Source organism: Felis catus, chromosome D2, assembly GCF_018350175.1.
Source record: "Felis catus isolate Fca126 chromosome D2, F.catus_Fca126_mat1.0, whole genome shotgun sequence".
Classification (NCBI taxonomy): Eukaryota; Metazoa; Chordata; class Mammalia; order Carnivora; family Felidae; genus Felis; species Felis catus.
Genome location: NC_058378.1, coordinates 37133277 through 37149041, shown reverse-complemented (window position 1 = coordinate 37149041; position 15765 = coordinate 37133277). Strand labels below are relative to the sequence as shown.

General features: G+C 44.0%; 1 protein-coding gene across 43 annotated transcripts in view; it reads left to right on the top strand.

The window, feature by feature from the left end:
- The window catches only part of KCNMA1 (potassium calcium-activated channel subfamily M alpha 1), a 731637-nt gene that overhangs the window by 594768 nt on the left and 121104 nt on the right, over positions 1–15765 (top strand). For 17 of the 43 annotated variants that reach the window (XM_045040192.1, XM_019813349.3, XM_019813353.3 and 14 more), the window contains one exon: positions 4848–4924. In XM_045040192.1, the coding sequence (XP_044896127.1) occupies positions 4848–4924 (77 nt within the window). Of the gene's footprint in view, positions 1–4847; positions 4925–8760; positions 8770–15364; positions 15539–15765 lie in introns of all 43 variants that reach the window. The other 26 variants (XM_019813336.3, XM_019813338.3, XM_019813335.3 and 23 more) reach the window with 3 other exon arrangements.

The window sequence follows — 15765 nt, the reverse complement described above, 5'->3', positions numbered from 1 at the left end:
ATGCCGAGCACAGAACTATATTTGATAACTGATGTCTATTACTTTCTGCCTCTTCACCCACTCCTACAGTCTAGCCATACTATTTATGAAAGATTTTAGGAGGAAAAATGGGATGGGGAAGCAAAAAAACAAAAACAAAAATTCTTTAAACTGAGCTCTCTAATGGCTTAAATTTACGTCTACAAGTTGGGAAAGAATTGCCATTATTCAGATGGGGACAGGAAAACCTCATCCAGTTCATGGATCCTGACTATTCTTCAGGAGTACCTCAAGAACTGGGTTCACGTGAGAGAGGAGAGGGGGCTGGTGAACAGGACTGAAGTACCCCTGCCCACATCCCCCCGGAAGAGAAGGCTGTGCTCACATCCAGAATGTGAGACACAGAAGCAGCATCTCAACACCACGTATGGGGGGTGGGGGGCTGGGGAGCACAGCAGCACCATAGATCACGTGTACCTCCCAGATAGCAAATATAACGTGAAGCTCCCATTTGTGTAATTCTATTTCCTATTGCATCTCTTGCTAATGAATGTCACAAATACCAGGCAGTCCAAAAAACAAATTACCTCCTATATTAGGGAGTGCAATATGTCTCATTTCAGTGCTTTATGGTGTTCACAAATACATGCTGACACAATCAGCAACAACAGCAGCCTGTAATTTTCCGTGGTGTGTGATGTGTCGGAGCAAATGCTGTCAGTTAGGGGACTTCAAACAGATGAAGACGGCAGAAAACCACAGAAAGGGCCTTGGAGATTTGAATGAAACTAAACAAGTTTTGTAAAAATGGAAAAGTTGATTATGACGATCCAGTATTGAGTATGCACCCTCTCCTACAAAAAAGCCACAAAAGAAGTTAATGGATTTTTAGCTCACAGAAACTTTCTGATGCAGTGTTTTAGGAACAGAGCAGTGAAACCACCATTCCAGCCTTAGGCCACTTTGGGATGGGCATTCGGTCACTTGTCCACTGCTCCTTGCCACTGAGTATTTTCCTTTTTAAATAATGTTGGCACATAGTCTTTGATGTCGAGGTCACAAAATGGTGCCTCGTTGACTCAGTGTGGCTTGCAGACAGGCTTCATTTGATTCATAATTTTAACAAATAAATTATTTGCCAAGCAGAAGACACCATCATCCTTATTTAAAAATCCTTATTTCTGGTTTCCCCTGAAAAACTTGCAGATCTGGCATTACTTGGCTGCATTCTCATACTCATTCATGCATCAAAGGTCACTCACTTTCTAGAACACTCTGTACCAGGTGCCAGGGAAGCAGTGGTGAACAATGAAGTCCTTGCTCTCATGGACTCATGTTCTAGGGAGGAGAGAATTACAGTTTTGTTTATTCATGGTACATTAATCAAAGAATTAGTGCAGCCAGGTCACTGATTTGGATTGTGCGCAAGTGAAGGCTGCTTGGAAGGAGTGACATTTGAGCAGAGGTGGAGGTGATGGGAAAGAGTCCATCATACAGAGATGGGAAAAGAAGAGGAGACAAAGTAGGGACAGTTTTGTTGTGTGTAGGGAGCTGAGGGAAGGAAAGTGTGTCTGAAGGAGTAGTATGGGGAGATGAGGTAAGAGAAAAAGGCAGGGCTGGCTCCCATAGGACTTGATATGTATGGGTCAGGTTGTTATAAAAGGGAGTCACTGATGACTTTAAGCTGGGAGTGATGTAGTCTGATTTATATCATTGAAAGGTCTTTCCTCTTCATTATAGAGAATGGGATGTGGGGTAACAGGAGTGGGAGGCCCAACAGATGGAGATACTGCATAGTGTAGGTGAAGATAAGCTTGGGTAAAACTGGTGAGTGGAGGTACAGAGAAGGGAGACCAGTTCAGCATATATTTTAGAGAGTCTATATATAGGACCTGCGGGTAAACTGCATATAAGAAATGAGGGGGAAAAGAGGAATCAAGAATGGAGCCTAGATTTGGAGCCTATGAAATTGGGTGGGTGCTGGCTTCCCACTTTACTGAGACTGGATTTAGCTGGAAGAGGAGCAAGTTTGGGATGTAGGGAATTAAGAATTCTATTTGGCTATGTTAAGTAGACAGTCAGCTCTAAGATTCTGGAGTTTGGGGGGAAGATGAAAGCTGGAGGTGTCATTTTGGGTGCTATATCAGGGAGGATCCTGGCCAGAAACAGGTGACACACCTAGATGAGAAAAGGGAGGAGAGTTTTATGAAGGGAACATAAAAAGTTGTGGGCAGAGGGTTAAGGGGAACCAATAAGGGATGCAAAAGCACCCCGGAGCTGGCAACAGAGTGGAGCCACTCTCAGCCCTAAATCTGCAGAATCAAGGGGAAGGAGAGTTATCAGAACCTGGAGAGAGAGGCTGTAGTGTAGGAAAGGCCACTTGGCAGGAGCTGAGTCCTCTGGAATATAGAGATGTGGCCACCACCATTTCATGGCCCTGCAGGGAGGAATTCCTCTCTTCCCATCCTCCAGTTTCCAGCTGGCTCCTCCCATTGGCTAAACACAACAGGAAAGCAGAAGACAAGGAGACCCTGAAGATCAGCCTTGTAGGGTGTGGATCCGGTCTTCTTGATGATGTGTGTGTCAAGGTCACCAACACAGGGCCACTTGGGGAAGGGGTGGATGAGCAGGAGAGGAAGTGGGGAGGAGAGCAGAGAAGGTTGAGGTGGAAGGAGGGGATATGGAGTAGATCCTGAGGTGTGTGAAGAGGCCCCTGGCGTCCGTGGCCATGGATTTGAAGTGAGATTAGTCAACACAGTTGTGTTTCTGTTCCTCAGTTCAGCTGCTCAGATGCAGGTGTGCAGTAGGGTGGGTGCTTTGCCAGGTGAGTGTGAGAGAGGCAGAGGTGAGTGGAGAAGACAGTGGTGCTCTCAAAGAAGTTCCACTTGGCAAAACTCAGCTGGAGCTTAGCTACGGTGCTCCCTCTGGTTGGGAGATATGTCTCCAGGTCACAGACCAGAGACCACCACCCCCAACCTGGCCCCATCTCAGTCATTACCTTTACCTGTTTGGCCCCCATGGGGCCACTTTCAGAATCCACTTTGAATTTGTGAAGTAATCAACTTTATCTTCTCAACAGTCCACTCAGGCTCAGCACGGTTTCATCATCTCAGCAGTAGAGATGTGTTTAAGACCATGGACTTTAGGACTAGACTGTGTGGACTTGAATCCGGGCTCTGTGAGACCTTGTGCAGGTCACATAACCTCCCTGTGCTTAAGTTTCCTGTACACTCTGTAAAACAGAGATAATAATCATGACTCCTTCAAAGGACTGTTTAAGGATCCAATTCATTGATACTTATAAATGCTTAGAATAGTGCTTGGCCTATAGCCTTGCCCTACAAATGTCTGTTATCATTGTTATCATTATTATTATGTATAAGAGCATCAGATAGGGAGAGAAAATGGCCAAAGGATGTGGACACAAAAAGGCTTCCTCCTTTCCTGTCATTGCCTTTTCAAGGCAGGTCACCATTGATTGGCTTCTTAGCCACATTGCCACTTGCAGGGCAAACAATCAGCTGCCTTTTTTCTTTTTCCTTTTTTCACAACATGGATGAAAACTGGCATTTAGGGAAATAGTGAGTGAGATGCTGGGGTGGAAAGAGCACTGGGCTTGGATTTAGAAGTTGACCAACCCCAGCACAGGATACCTTTGGGCAGGTCGTGACAACCTCCTCATTTTACAGATGAGGACACTGAGTCCTGGGGACTTCCAAGATCTCTTCCAGATCCCACACTGGTTTTCAGCTGGTGTCAATCACGTGTGCAAATCCTGTGAAAAACATAAAAAGGAACCTGGGAATTGAATCGCCAAGAATCGTGTTTCTTTATAGTCTTGGTCAAGGGAAGACCGTGTTTATCCCGGCCATTCAATTTCACGTTGGGAGTGGTGAAACCAGGGATTTTGTTAGCTCCCATATCCGGAAGCTTGTAAGGCTGTTCCAGTGATTTTTGTCCCAGTAATCCCCCGTCCTGAAAAGATGTAGGCCTCCAGTGCTGTTCTTCTAGGTCCTATGCATTCTATACTTGAATGATCTTGGTTTGTTGCTTGTCTGGACACAACCAATGTGCTTTATAATCACAACTTGACACTTAAGTCAGATGAGGGGATTTTCTTGTTGATTGCTGCCTCTGGGTATCCAGCCCTATAGTGCCTTCTGCCCACCCCATTCCAGTGCTCGGTTGAGCTATGCTTCACCATGAGGAGCAAACCTCCATTTATTTTGTGTTCTCGGGGCCGAGAGTATGGGAGTTGATCGTTCCAGCTTGGGAGCAAAGTATGGGCTATGAAATGCCAGAAGAAATTTGACAGAGGATCCCCCTTGACCCATCACTTTTGTATTTCCCCCTCCACCTTCCTCCTTAACCTCTCTCACTTTGAAAAGAAATATCCTTTCAGAGGGGCAAGGCTAATGATTTTATTTGACTGTGGAACTTTATCTTGGCTCTCCCTTCAATAAATATCTGACCAGACGGCAAGGGTTTCGGAGATACATTCCACTTCCCCACCAAGGGCCTGGGGCTGGTTGCCTACATGCTTTGATGAGCAGCCCTGAAGGCTGTGCTCAAAAAACGAAGGATGAGCAGGCAGATGCAGGGGGTCACCTCAGCAGCCATTCACCCCGTTCCTGTTCAAAGGAAGGTTTATTAAAAGAAGCACGAACTCCAATTGCAGAGTCCTGTGTTTGAAATAAGAGGTCTTGCAACAAACATTTCCGTCTGTAAAAGTCTAAACCTTTCAAAAGATGAAAGGAAATTAGTGCTGGCGTGTTTCATTAATTTGGCACCACGGTGGAGGAAATGTGGTATTCATTTCATTCGGGTGGATTATGAAATGTGTCAGTTTTTCCATTCTCTTTCTCCAGGGCATTTTTTTACTGCAAGGCCTGTCATGATGACATCACAGATCCCAAAAGAATAAAAAAATGTGGCTGCAAACGGCGTAAGTAGTGTTTCTTTCCCCCTTCCTTCCCTCTTTCCTTTTCCCCAAATTTGTTTCCCTTCTCCTTTTCCTAGTAAAGAAACACTAAACATCAAGAGGTTTCTTGGATATGTTTATGTTTCGCCCAGCAGTTTAAAGAGACATGGAATAAATACTTGTCCTCGCTTTATTAGAGCAAGGATGAAAAATCACCACCATCAACACCTTTGAGTGAACGTAGTGCCTAATCCCCACCTCTGGACCTTAAAGGGATGCCGAGGCGCTTGTGCCCACTTGAACATACTCAGTACAATATATGAGAAGGAGGACTGCTAAGACCATGGAAGAGGGAGTATTTTTTTGCATAGTGATTTCCACTGGATGGGGGGGCCACCAAGTGTAAACATGGGGACTAGGGCTGAAAGGGAAACCGAGTCTGAGGACTGTGTCTCCCAAATGGGAGCTGCTGCAAGGTTTGATACCAAAGTCCAGAGTTTTCACTTGTGGTACCCTCCAGCTGGCTCAGGAAGAGAATTTGACCATGACCAATCAGCTTTGTTTGCTATTGCTCCAATAACCAACCTCAAACTCCATTGCTCCTTGGGGTAGACTAGATTGGTCTCCATAGCTTCTGGCATATCCTGTCTCACATCACTTCCAAAGCAGCTTGCCAGTGTGACCTCTTGAGAAAGATATGGTAAGTCAGGAACGTTGGGTCGTGAGCTCTCCAGAAACCAGGACCTAAAGTGGATTTGCCTTGAGAAGGCCGTGCCTTTTGCAGTAATCATGTTGCATTGCCTAACAGAAATTGTTCATGGCCGTAAAGAAAACAATAATAATGATGCCTTCCTTCCTATGGTGATTTAATGTTTTCAGAGCTCCTTATTTATGATCATTATTTTCTTTGATCCTCACCATAACCCTGGGTAATTGTCAAGGGATGTTATTAATTCCATTTTACAAAAAGAGGAAACTAAGGCTCCAAGTTTAGTGGGAGGATGAGATTGCTAAGAGTCACACAGACCCAACAGACCAGGGCTCAGGCTCACACAAAAGCCTCTTGATGCTGTGCGCTCAGTGCCCTAATCACATCTGCAAGAGAGAAGGGCAAGACAATGACCTTGACTCTGATGAGTAGAAGCACAGTTATGAAAGATTGCCCCATAAAATACTTTTTTCACAAGCAGAAACCAGATAGAAAAGCACTATTCCTGGGATAGGCCAACCAAAGAGGGGGCTTTTTTTCACTACACTCCTAAAGGGGACACAGTAATGTAAACCAGTAAGATATAAATATCATTCTGCTGGAGCACGAAGACACTCGAGCTCTTAGGCAAATACCCAGGGGAGCACTCTTGGTCGAGAGCAGATTCTGTAGACATCCTCTGAGGCTGGTTCCCAAGTTTGAGGCAGTTGAGGCCCACTGTTTTGCTTTTTCCATGGCCCTGTTCCCCCTAGCTCTGACACCTTACTAAGATGAGTATTTATTGATGTCTCAGACAAAGAGATCCAGACAAAAGTCTAGAGGTCTAAGAATTCTCTGATTCTGACAACTTAACAGGAAGAGCATCTAAGGCTATTTGTAGGTCCAGAACAAACCCACCTCACTTCCAGTCCCCTGGACTCCATGATACAAAAGGCCCTCCTTACCAGGCCATGCATCCCAGAATGGTTGGTCGTGAACACAAAAACACAGCTCAGCTGACCAGGCATCCCTCAGATTTTTTCCATCAGAGGAACATGTATCTCAAGGTGGAAGTAAATGAGAACAACAAATACAAAATGGTTAACTCCATTGTAAGGAAACTTTTGTAGTAGAGGTTGGGAAATGCAGGAGAGTGTCAAGGCCAATAATCCAGAACCAGATAATCTGTCAAAGAACCTGGTTCCACGGGGCATCACTAAAAGTTACTTATTGATTAGGCATCCACATATTTTTGAGTACTTTCTTTGTGCCAGGTGCACGTTTGGTGCCAGGGATGGAGGGGTGAACAAGATAACATCGCTGTTCTTCTGAAGCCTTCACAGTAGTACATGGAGACAAACAATGATCATAGAAACCATTAAATAGATTCAGGTAGAGTCAAATGCTATGAAGAGAGAGGAGACTGCCTGAGGGTGTGGGGAACCTTGTAGGGACGCTGCTTTAGCCAGAAAGCCTCCCTTGGGAGGTGACATTGAAGCTGAGACCCTGTCGATGTTAGTAGAAGAGCAAGGGCAAAGGTCAAGAGGCAGGAATAAGTTTGAAGTGCTGAAGGAAGGCAGGAAGGAAGGAAGGACGGAAGGAAGGCAGACCAGTGGGGCTGGTGGGGCTGGGGAGAGAGCAGAATGAAATGAGTTCAGAGAGGCAGACAGGGGCCATGAGGAGAAACTTGGGTTTTAGTCCTGTGACAGATACAGCCTTTGGAAGATTTTGAGCAAGAACTCAATAGCATCAGTTTCTATATTAGATGACCTCTATGGTGACTGGACAGAGAGTAGACTCTAAGAAGGCGAGGGTAGAAGGCAGAATGATGGAGAGAAAGTGTCTCTGATCCCTGCTCTGATACTGGAATGTTCCTCATAGGCACTGCAGTGGAACTCAGCAGAAAGTTTTTTAAGTCCCTAGAAATGAGGATTTGGCCTCTGGGTTATTTTTCCACCCTGGTTCCAGGCAAGCACCCAGCAGCTGACTTTTAACTTCATCCTGGAGGGAGAGCCACATAACTGTTTGAAATAATTTTATTCTCTTCATTCCCCTTAAAGCTGGTTCCAGCTAGTGAAGGGTGTGATCTCTCACCATGCATGGCATGGATTGCTTCAGAAATACTGCCTCTGAGCTGAGCCAGCATGACAGGGGTCTTGCCCCTGTCTCTCTGTACCCCCTTCCCTCTTGGGCTCATCTCATAGAGGCCCCTGGCTGTGAGGTTAATGTTTGATAACGATCAAAATTGTCCAAATATTGTTCTTTCTAATTACAAGACCATAGCCGCCTGTGTTACAGAGGGCAGGATGCAGATGTGTATGTGTAAGGAGTGGTCAGAATAAAGTGAACTATTGAACATGGACCTCCCCATGCATACCAGGCAAGTCAGGAAATTGGAGAAGATAGGTTTTTGTTGCAAAGAAACTTTCAAGAGAAGGAGCTAAGGTTGTGAATAATGCATCGGGGATGGGGATGGGGGTGGGGTGGGGGTGGTTCCTGTGCCTTTGAATGCACATTGCCTGGTGCCCCAAGTTGGAGAGGGCAGCTCACCCACACAGTCATTTGTCCAAACCTGTTAGGCCAGGTGATCATAATTCACCCTGGAACAAGGGCAGAGCTGATGACATGAGGGCAGAGCTGATCTCCATGAGGGCAGAGCTGATGACAGTCAGTGGTCTTTATCCACAGCTTCCTAACCCTCCCCTCCCAACCTAGCTCTTCCCCTCCCATCCCCACCCCCACCCCCACCGTCCCCATTCACCTTGAACATTTCATGCCATACTATCTGGAGCAATCTCGAGTGTGGGCATTCCATCTGGAAATCCTGTGGTAGTATAGTTTAACTTTTGCATTTCTTTCTATTTCTTCATAGCATTCCATCAAGGAAGAGAGTCAAATTCAGCTGTCTGGCCAAGGAGCAAGCTCTCAGAAACTACTATTTACCCATTTTCTTCTTCTGTGTAACAAACTTGGTCTAATGATTTACATTTTTTCCCCCAGCCTGTAAAAGTTTGCCAAAGGGTGGACTCCTAGGGGACAAGTCATGTCTGAATTGATGTGTTTGAAGGAATTTTCTTGAACTTCTAATCATTGACATATTTTTGATTTATTTTTTTTCCTCTTTGCTGCCTTGGAATACGGCCCCTACTCTATTTTAACTGCACACTGGTAGTGATATATTGTGAGTAAAACGGGTTCCCAGGAGCCCGGAGTCCAGTTCCCCCTGTCTTTCTCTCTAGAAGAGATACTTCTTTTATTTTCTGTACAGTTTCAGTTTCTTTTTTTCTTTTGGTATTTATGTTGCATGTAGCAGTGACATCATGCCCCAACTCCCTCATCCAACATGGTCTGCAGAGTAGCCTGGAGCTGGAGACCCCTGAGAGCAGGGAACCGCCCTCCGTTCATCTTCCCATCCCCCCAGCCTCTTGCCAACTTCTGGCACTGTCTTATTTTTCCATTTGAAAATAAGACCTTGACAACAGTGTTTCTCTTGAAGGCCTTGTCTCGGACCTTTAGGGGACGCTGAGTAGGCTGAGGTAATTACCACTATAGCTGTAGATGCCTCGTCAATTGGGGGTCATTGTCATGCTTGCCTTTGATAAATTTTATCTGGTCTCTGCTACTGAGCTTGAATTCCTATCCTGAAGGAAACACACATGCTACATATATATTCCTGTGTTGTGATATATATATGATATGTACCAGTACTTTATATGTAAAAATGAACATTTTTATATATAAGCACAGAAATATTTTATAGAGAGAGTGATGTATTTATTATAATATATGTACCTCTCTATATGAGAAAGTGCTTGCTAAAGAATTAATTGGACATCAAACTTTGGGAGTGTAAGTATCTTAAACAGCCTTACTGGAGACAAGTATTTCCCCAGTGGTAATTATTTCCTACAGTCTATGAAGTTCCCTTGCTTTAAAGTTTCTCTTTCAATCAGTACCCACTAGGACATACCCAGTTCTTCTATGGGTGTTAGGCATCTTGGAAGATCCATTGACTTGTTTAAGATGGAAAAGATGACTCAAGGAAAGATGACTCAAGGAGAATGTTCCATTTCATTAGTGAGCTATATAGAAGTCTGAACAAGTAAATGTTAAGTCTCTGAGCTTCTAACTTACTCACAGAATAGGACCCCTCTCACCCACAGATGTGGCAATTTTAGGGCCAGGGTTTCTATGTGTGACTCAAAGCAATGCTGCGTTCAGTGGCACCAGCAGTGAGCATCATCGGATCTTTACACGTGCTCATAAGACTCTACTGAAAACGGGACCCAGCTTGCAGACCAGTTGAATCCAATGGTCCTGGAATTTGGAGATGTCTCAGCACTCAGAACTCTCATTGCCTTTGTACCATGCAAATGGGTCATCTGGTTCTGGCTCGTCTTCAGAGTTTGAGGGTACAGAATGCTCAATGTACAAACAAAACAAATGAATGACGTCTTCAGTTCATCGCACAACACTGCCCAAGTTGACTGTGTGGCTCGCTTCATCTGCAGAACATCTGGAAGGGTGGCTTGAAGGCATGTGCCACTTTCATACCTGAAGGCAGAGGCACCTCCTGTACCTAGTGATCCTTCAGAATCAGACAGAAAACATGATGTCAATCAACAAACAACTCTAGTGCCAAATTCCTCTGCCTTCTGCAACCACGGTGTGGTGTTGAGGGCAATATCAACTAATTCCATATACTTAGTGCTACTGACATTAACTAGCTTTTTCTTTCCCCTCTTTCTGATCTTGGAAAACCACCTGGAAGATCCTTCTTCTCCCTGCAGAAGCTAATAGGAGGAATTTTGCATAATGAAGACATTATTCCTCATTTACAGGACTGGAAAGAATGCTCTCTGATTCCCAGTATCACATCAAACAAATGTCTCAAACGCTGTGCCTCAGTGGACTTTTTGTTCCATGGTACTTTTACGTATCACTTTAGCTGCTGCTGAGCATACGAAGAGCAGCCTCAGGGTCAGGCTTCAAATTAATCCTTCCTTCATTGGATTGATTTTAACCCTGTGATTGCAGCCTAAAAAATATCTGTGAAGTGAAAGGCAGATTATCTCTTTTTTCCTTCCACATTAGTCTTCCTTTGAATCTGCTCCATTTGAACCTAAAATACTTTCTCTCCAGCAGCTGGAAAACTCTACCTGAACCTCTCAGTCCAGGGCTGCTTTTCCTGCCCCTTCCAACCCACCCTGGAAATTAAGATTCTGCAATTGGAAATTGGCTGACAATTTGGTCGCTGATGCGGGAGGCAGATGGTGCTGAGAACAGGCTGGAGTCCAACTCCTTCTTCATTCCAGGCTTGGCGCAGAAGGGCTAGCCAGCAGAGAACCTGAGTTTGACAGCTGATTGTCAGTTTGACACAAGGACAGAGCCGTAACCGAGCCACATCTACAGCAGCCACTTCTCTACAGGTTTCCTTTCTCATGATCACGACCTTTGAAAATATAGGAAAAGTGCTCCAAGAGTACGTCTGAGCCATCTTCCATTTTTAAACACTTTAGGAGTAAACAGATAGCTTCGATGATGTCCGTTAGGGAAATACTTGTATTTTATCTCTACAAATAGCACTAGGAAGTCATAATGGAAATATTGGATGAATATCCACTTCATTGTGGTGAAGGAAAGCATATAAAAGCTTTTTCTCAAATTGTAAAACTGCTAAGAGGAGGAAGGTGAGACCCAGGGTCTAATTCTTGGCAACCGCATAACCTCTTGGAATCTGTGGCACTGGCCCAAGAACAAGAACCTTGTGATGTGGGCCAAAGAGAAAACTGAGTCCCCAGAGGCTGATATTTCTGCTTTCCCAGAGTTAAGGTGGCCTATGGGGCCAATTAATTGAACATAAAGTTCCAAAAGCCCTAAGACGGAATGACAAGTAGCTACAGTATTCACACCTACCAGAGACACACTCTTGTCTGTTTCCTGTCTCAGGAAGCTGCAGCAGAGCTTTGAGGAGACCCAGCCAACTGGTGCTGAAGTGGTCCCACTCTGCTGGCCATGGCTACAAAGCCAGTGTGTTTGCAAGCTGCTACTCTAGACCACTCTGGAACCATCTCCTAGAATTCACTCATCCCCCACTGTCCCCTAAACATCCACTGTAATTTGTAAGGACCACTGGATTGAAATGCACAGATTTCAATTGTTGGAGACACACGGGGTCCCCTTTCCTCTCCCTTTCGTAGAAAGGCCAGCTGGTTCAGGTGATCTGTCGACTAGCTGCTCTTCCACACAGATCCACTAGATGTCCTCATAGATCCACTTTGTATTATTGAAATCCTGGGGAAAAGTCCCTTTTCTGAGGACTGAGATTTGGGAAGAGAGCATTGGGTGACTATGTAAAAAAGAAAACCAGCAAACGCCAAAGGTGAGAGGGCACTTTATGTGTCCAGGGAGTAGATTAAGAAACTTACTTCTGTTTTAAATAAATACCGAAACTTTTAACGTTGTTCTTTGAAACCTAACCTTGGTAGTTTTAAGTGGCATTCTGATATCTGAAATTAACCTTCTAACCTACATCAGCTCCAGAAAAGGAAACAATCATGGAGAAATGGAAATAAAACACCAGCGGTTCTGAGTATCCATGATTCACTAAAACAAACCTGGAGGATTAGGAAACCAGAGAAAGTTGAAAGGGTGGTATTTTCCAAATCAGGAGGTCCAAGACTTAATTTCGATATAATTTTATTTTACAACTTGAGAGTATAATTTTACACACAGAATGCCCACGTCTTCTGAAACAGCTACCACTAAGCAGGGAAATCCTCAAACGTTTTTAGTTAAAGCATTTGTTCATGTTCATGACTCGTGTAAGGGCACAGCAGAAAGCTCTTCCTGGCTGGGATGCATACCCGTCAATCCTAATGAATCACTCCACCAGTAGGGAGGTCAGATGGGCCTTTCCTTTTAAGAAGGGGGACCCGGAAGTGTATATAGGTGAAGACATCTGAGGGGTGGGGGTGTCCATGAAAATGGACTATTCCAGAAGTAGAGCGAGAGCCACCCTCCCAGTCGGTGGCACCTTGGTCTAGACATTGTAATTCACAAAGGTTTGTCAACACGTGGGGCTCAATCGTTTTTAACTGTTTCTGTCTTGTCTTTTAGCCTCTCATTGATCATTCTTGCTGGTTTTTTTGTGGTGGTGCTTGTGTGTCTTTTGAGATTTCTATTTTGTATTTGGTGTGAGTGTAAAAATGATGACTGGGGAGGAATGACGAGTAATAGCATGTTTGCTTTTTTTATGCATATGCTGCTTTGGAATGTGACTGCTTATAATTAACATTTAATCTTCTTATAGCAAATGGTTTTTTGCTGCTTCGATTACCAGTTTCAGCCTGTTCCTGCATGCTAACAATATGAAATTTTAGAACAATGCATGGTCTCCAGAACAGCCAGCAATAACAGTTGCAAACAGTTCCTGAGAGACACTGGGTTGAGGTTCTGTTTCCTCCCGAAGCCCTTATCAAATACGAGGCTGAAAATCACCCATCAGGATGGATGGGCTTACCTCTGACAGAATGATTTCAAAAGTTATCCCGCCTCATTCTCCCTCCCCTTGTCCTTAAAGACGGGTATATGGAGAAGAACTCTCTTTCCCTATAAATGTGTCAGATTCTATTATTGTGTATGACCCAAAATGGCAGTATGGAAATGAAAACCAGGGACTGCTGCTAATGAGAAGCATCGCGTTTCAGAGTTTGATGGGCTTCTCTTCTGCTACAGCATTTGATTAAATTTTTTTCAAAACAATTTATTTACAGTGAAACAAAAAATCATCTTTGTTTCCCTCCTCTGTGTAAATCACAAATCAATATTTCCAGTAAAAGAACTAAGCAAGAAACAAGTGAGCGGTCTACAAGTTGTACAACAGATCTGGATGCATGTAAAATAACTTTATTTTTATGTCTTCCGCTGAAGACTTTTTCCTCTTTCTTGACTTAAGCTACTACTGTCTGGGGTGTCTGGGCATTCACACCATGCCTTCTAAAGTCTTCCAATTCAAATGCTATAGTGGAACTTTTTTTTTTTTTCTTTTCTTTCTTCCTTTTTTTTTTTTTTTTTTTTTTTTGTAAAAGCTCAGCTCAGGAATGATGTGCCACGCACTGAAGAGGGCTGGGGCTGCATGGTGATGATCTGAACGACCAGCTAGTGAGGATGCTAAAAGAACATGTCACTAAAAATGGGAGCCAAGTTTACAGGAATGAATCTCTCATTCATCTCCCCCAGTGCCTGTTCTTCACAATCATAACGTTACCCCTGCTTGACAAATATACTGTATGGCAAGTCATAAAGGTCTTAGAACAGGACTTGACCCATTTGAGAGATTTAAACCCCTCTTCCTGGTGACTGTAACATTCAAAGAGGGCAAAACCACAAGCCATATTTTAAAGTAAGAGTGCAACCATTCTCCACAAAGAAAAAGAAAGAGGGGGGGAGAATGACTTTTAAAATGGAAGGTGTAGGCGCGGGGAATAACACCTCTCCAGTTCAGCCTTGCTATTTGGCTATGATGCTTGGAATAAACACAAGTTATTCTCCAATCCTGTGAGAGAAGCAGGCTGGGTCATGCTAAGTGATAAGCAAACACGTTTGCCTGTTGTAGCATCAAAATGAGGCACAAAAAGGCTTCATGGACTGAAATATAAATTGGCTTGAAGGATAAGGGTGAAGTGTTTTTGAGAACCACTACAGTGATGTCCAGCAAGTTTTGTAGGTCAACACTCAAGCTGGATCCCCAGGCTCCTACGATATCAGTTTAGAAGAGCTATCAATGTTACATGTAAATATAAGTAAGATATTTTACATGGGACCTAATCTCTTACTCCATGTTTTATAACCTCTGGTCTATTTTGGCCGATATTTCCTATATTAGAAGAAATTATGATTAACCAATAACCCGATGGCTTTCTGAATTTTGGGGGGTAGGGGAGAGAAAAGCAGATGCGATTTGCAGATTCTCCCGGCTTTAAGCAGAAAATACACCCATGAGTAGCTAAATGCATTCCAATAGACCAACATCTCATATGCTTTTGGTGATTTCTTATTTGTGAACTGCCTTTAATGTCAAATACGCAGCGTTAGCCTTGAGTAGCTGCATTTCTTATATGGACAGATTTGGATATTTGTTCTGTCAAGAGTAAATTTAAATTCCTGTAGGCATCATGTAAACTCACTCTGGGGAAGTTCAGCAGAGGCATCCTCAGATTCTATATTAACATGTAATCGTTTCACATCTAATTTGATGAAAGCTTGTCCTAGGCTCTGCCTAATGCCCAGAAATGGAGGGAAATTAGAAAGCCTACATATTACATATTTTGCAACTCGCAAAAACCATTTATTGTACCAAATAAGCAATTAATTGATTGGCTGTGTGTATATTTTGACCTCCTGTATTAATTGCGCCAGGGGAAAAATGTCGGTTACATTTTTGCTGTCTTCTAACGTGTTGTTCTTCTCATCCGAGAACCCGATTGTAATCAGCCATGCCCTTTTCCTGTAGTCACCCGCTTTACCTAGGGGAGAAAAATAATACACAACAGCCTTGGGGAACTATAAAGGCAATTTATATTTTCGCTGCTGTTTTTGATGTACAACCAAACTGTTACCAGCAGTCACTCTGCATTTTTTTCTGGGTCAAGACTGTTAATGTGAACTAAGACCTGTGTTAAATCCCTTTAGCTCCCTTCCAGCTGCCTTGCTGTGTGTGACCTTGCCATTAACTACCGCTCTTCCTCTCCTCCCATCCAACCACATGGTTATAGCCAAGATGTCCATCTACAAGAGAATGAGACGGGCATGTTGTTTTGATTGCGGACGTTCTGAGCGTGACTGCTCGTGCATGTCAGGCCGTGTGCGTGGTAACATGGACACCCTTGAGAGAACCTTCCCACTTTCTTCTGTCTCTGTTAATGATTGCTCCACCAGTTTCCGTGCCTGTAAGTTTAACCCCGACACACGGAGTTCCATGTCTGTGCTGTCTGTGGTATCATCCCCGTCTTGTGTCGTGCCCTGTGGTTCTGTGAGTCCGTCGAGCTGATGTTTTCTTCCCAGTGTGATCTTGTGTGGTGACTGATATGTTGTCCTCTCTGCCTGTGTCCCTGTGTACATGCTGGGGAAGGCTCCCTTCCCATTCTGTTAACTTGTTGTGCTTCTCCCGGTACTG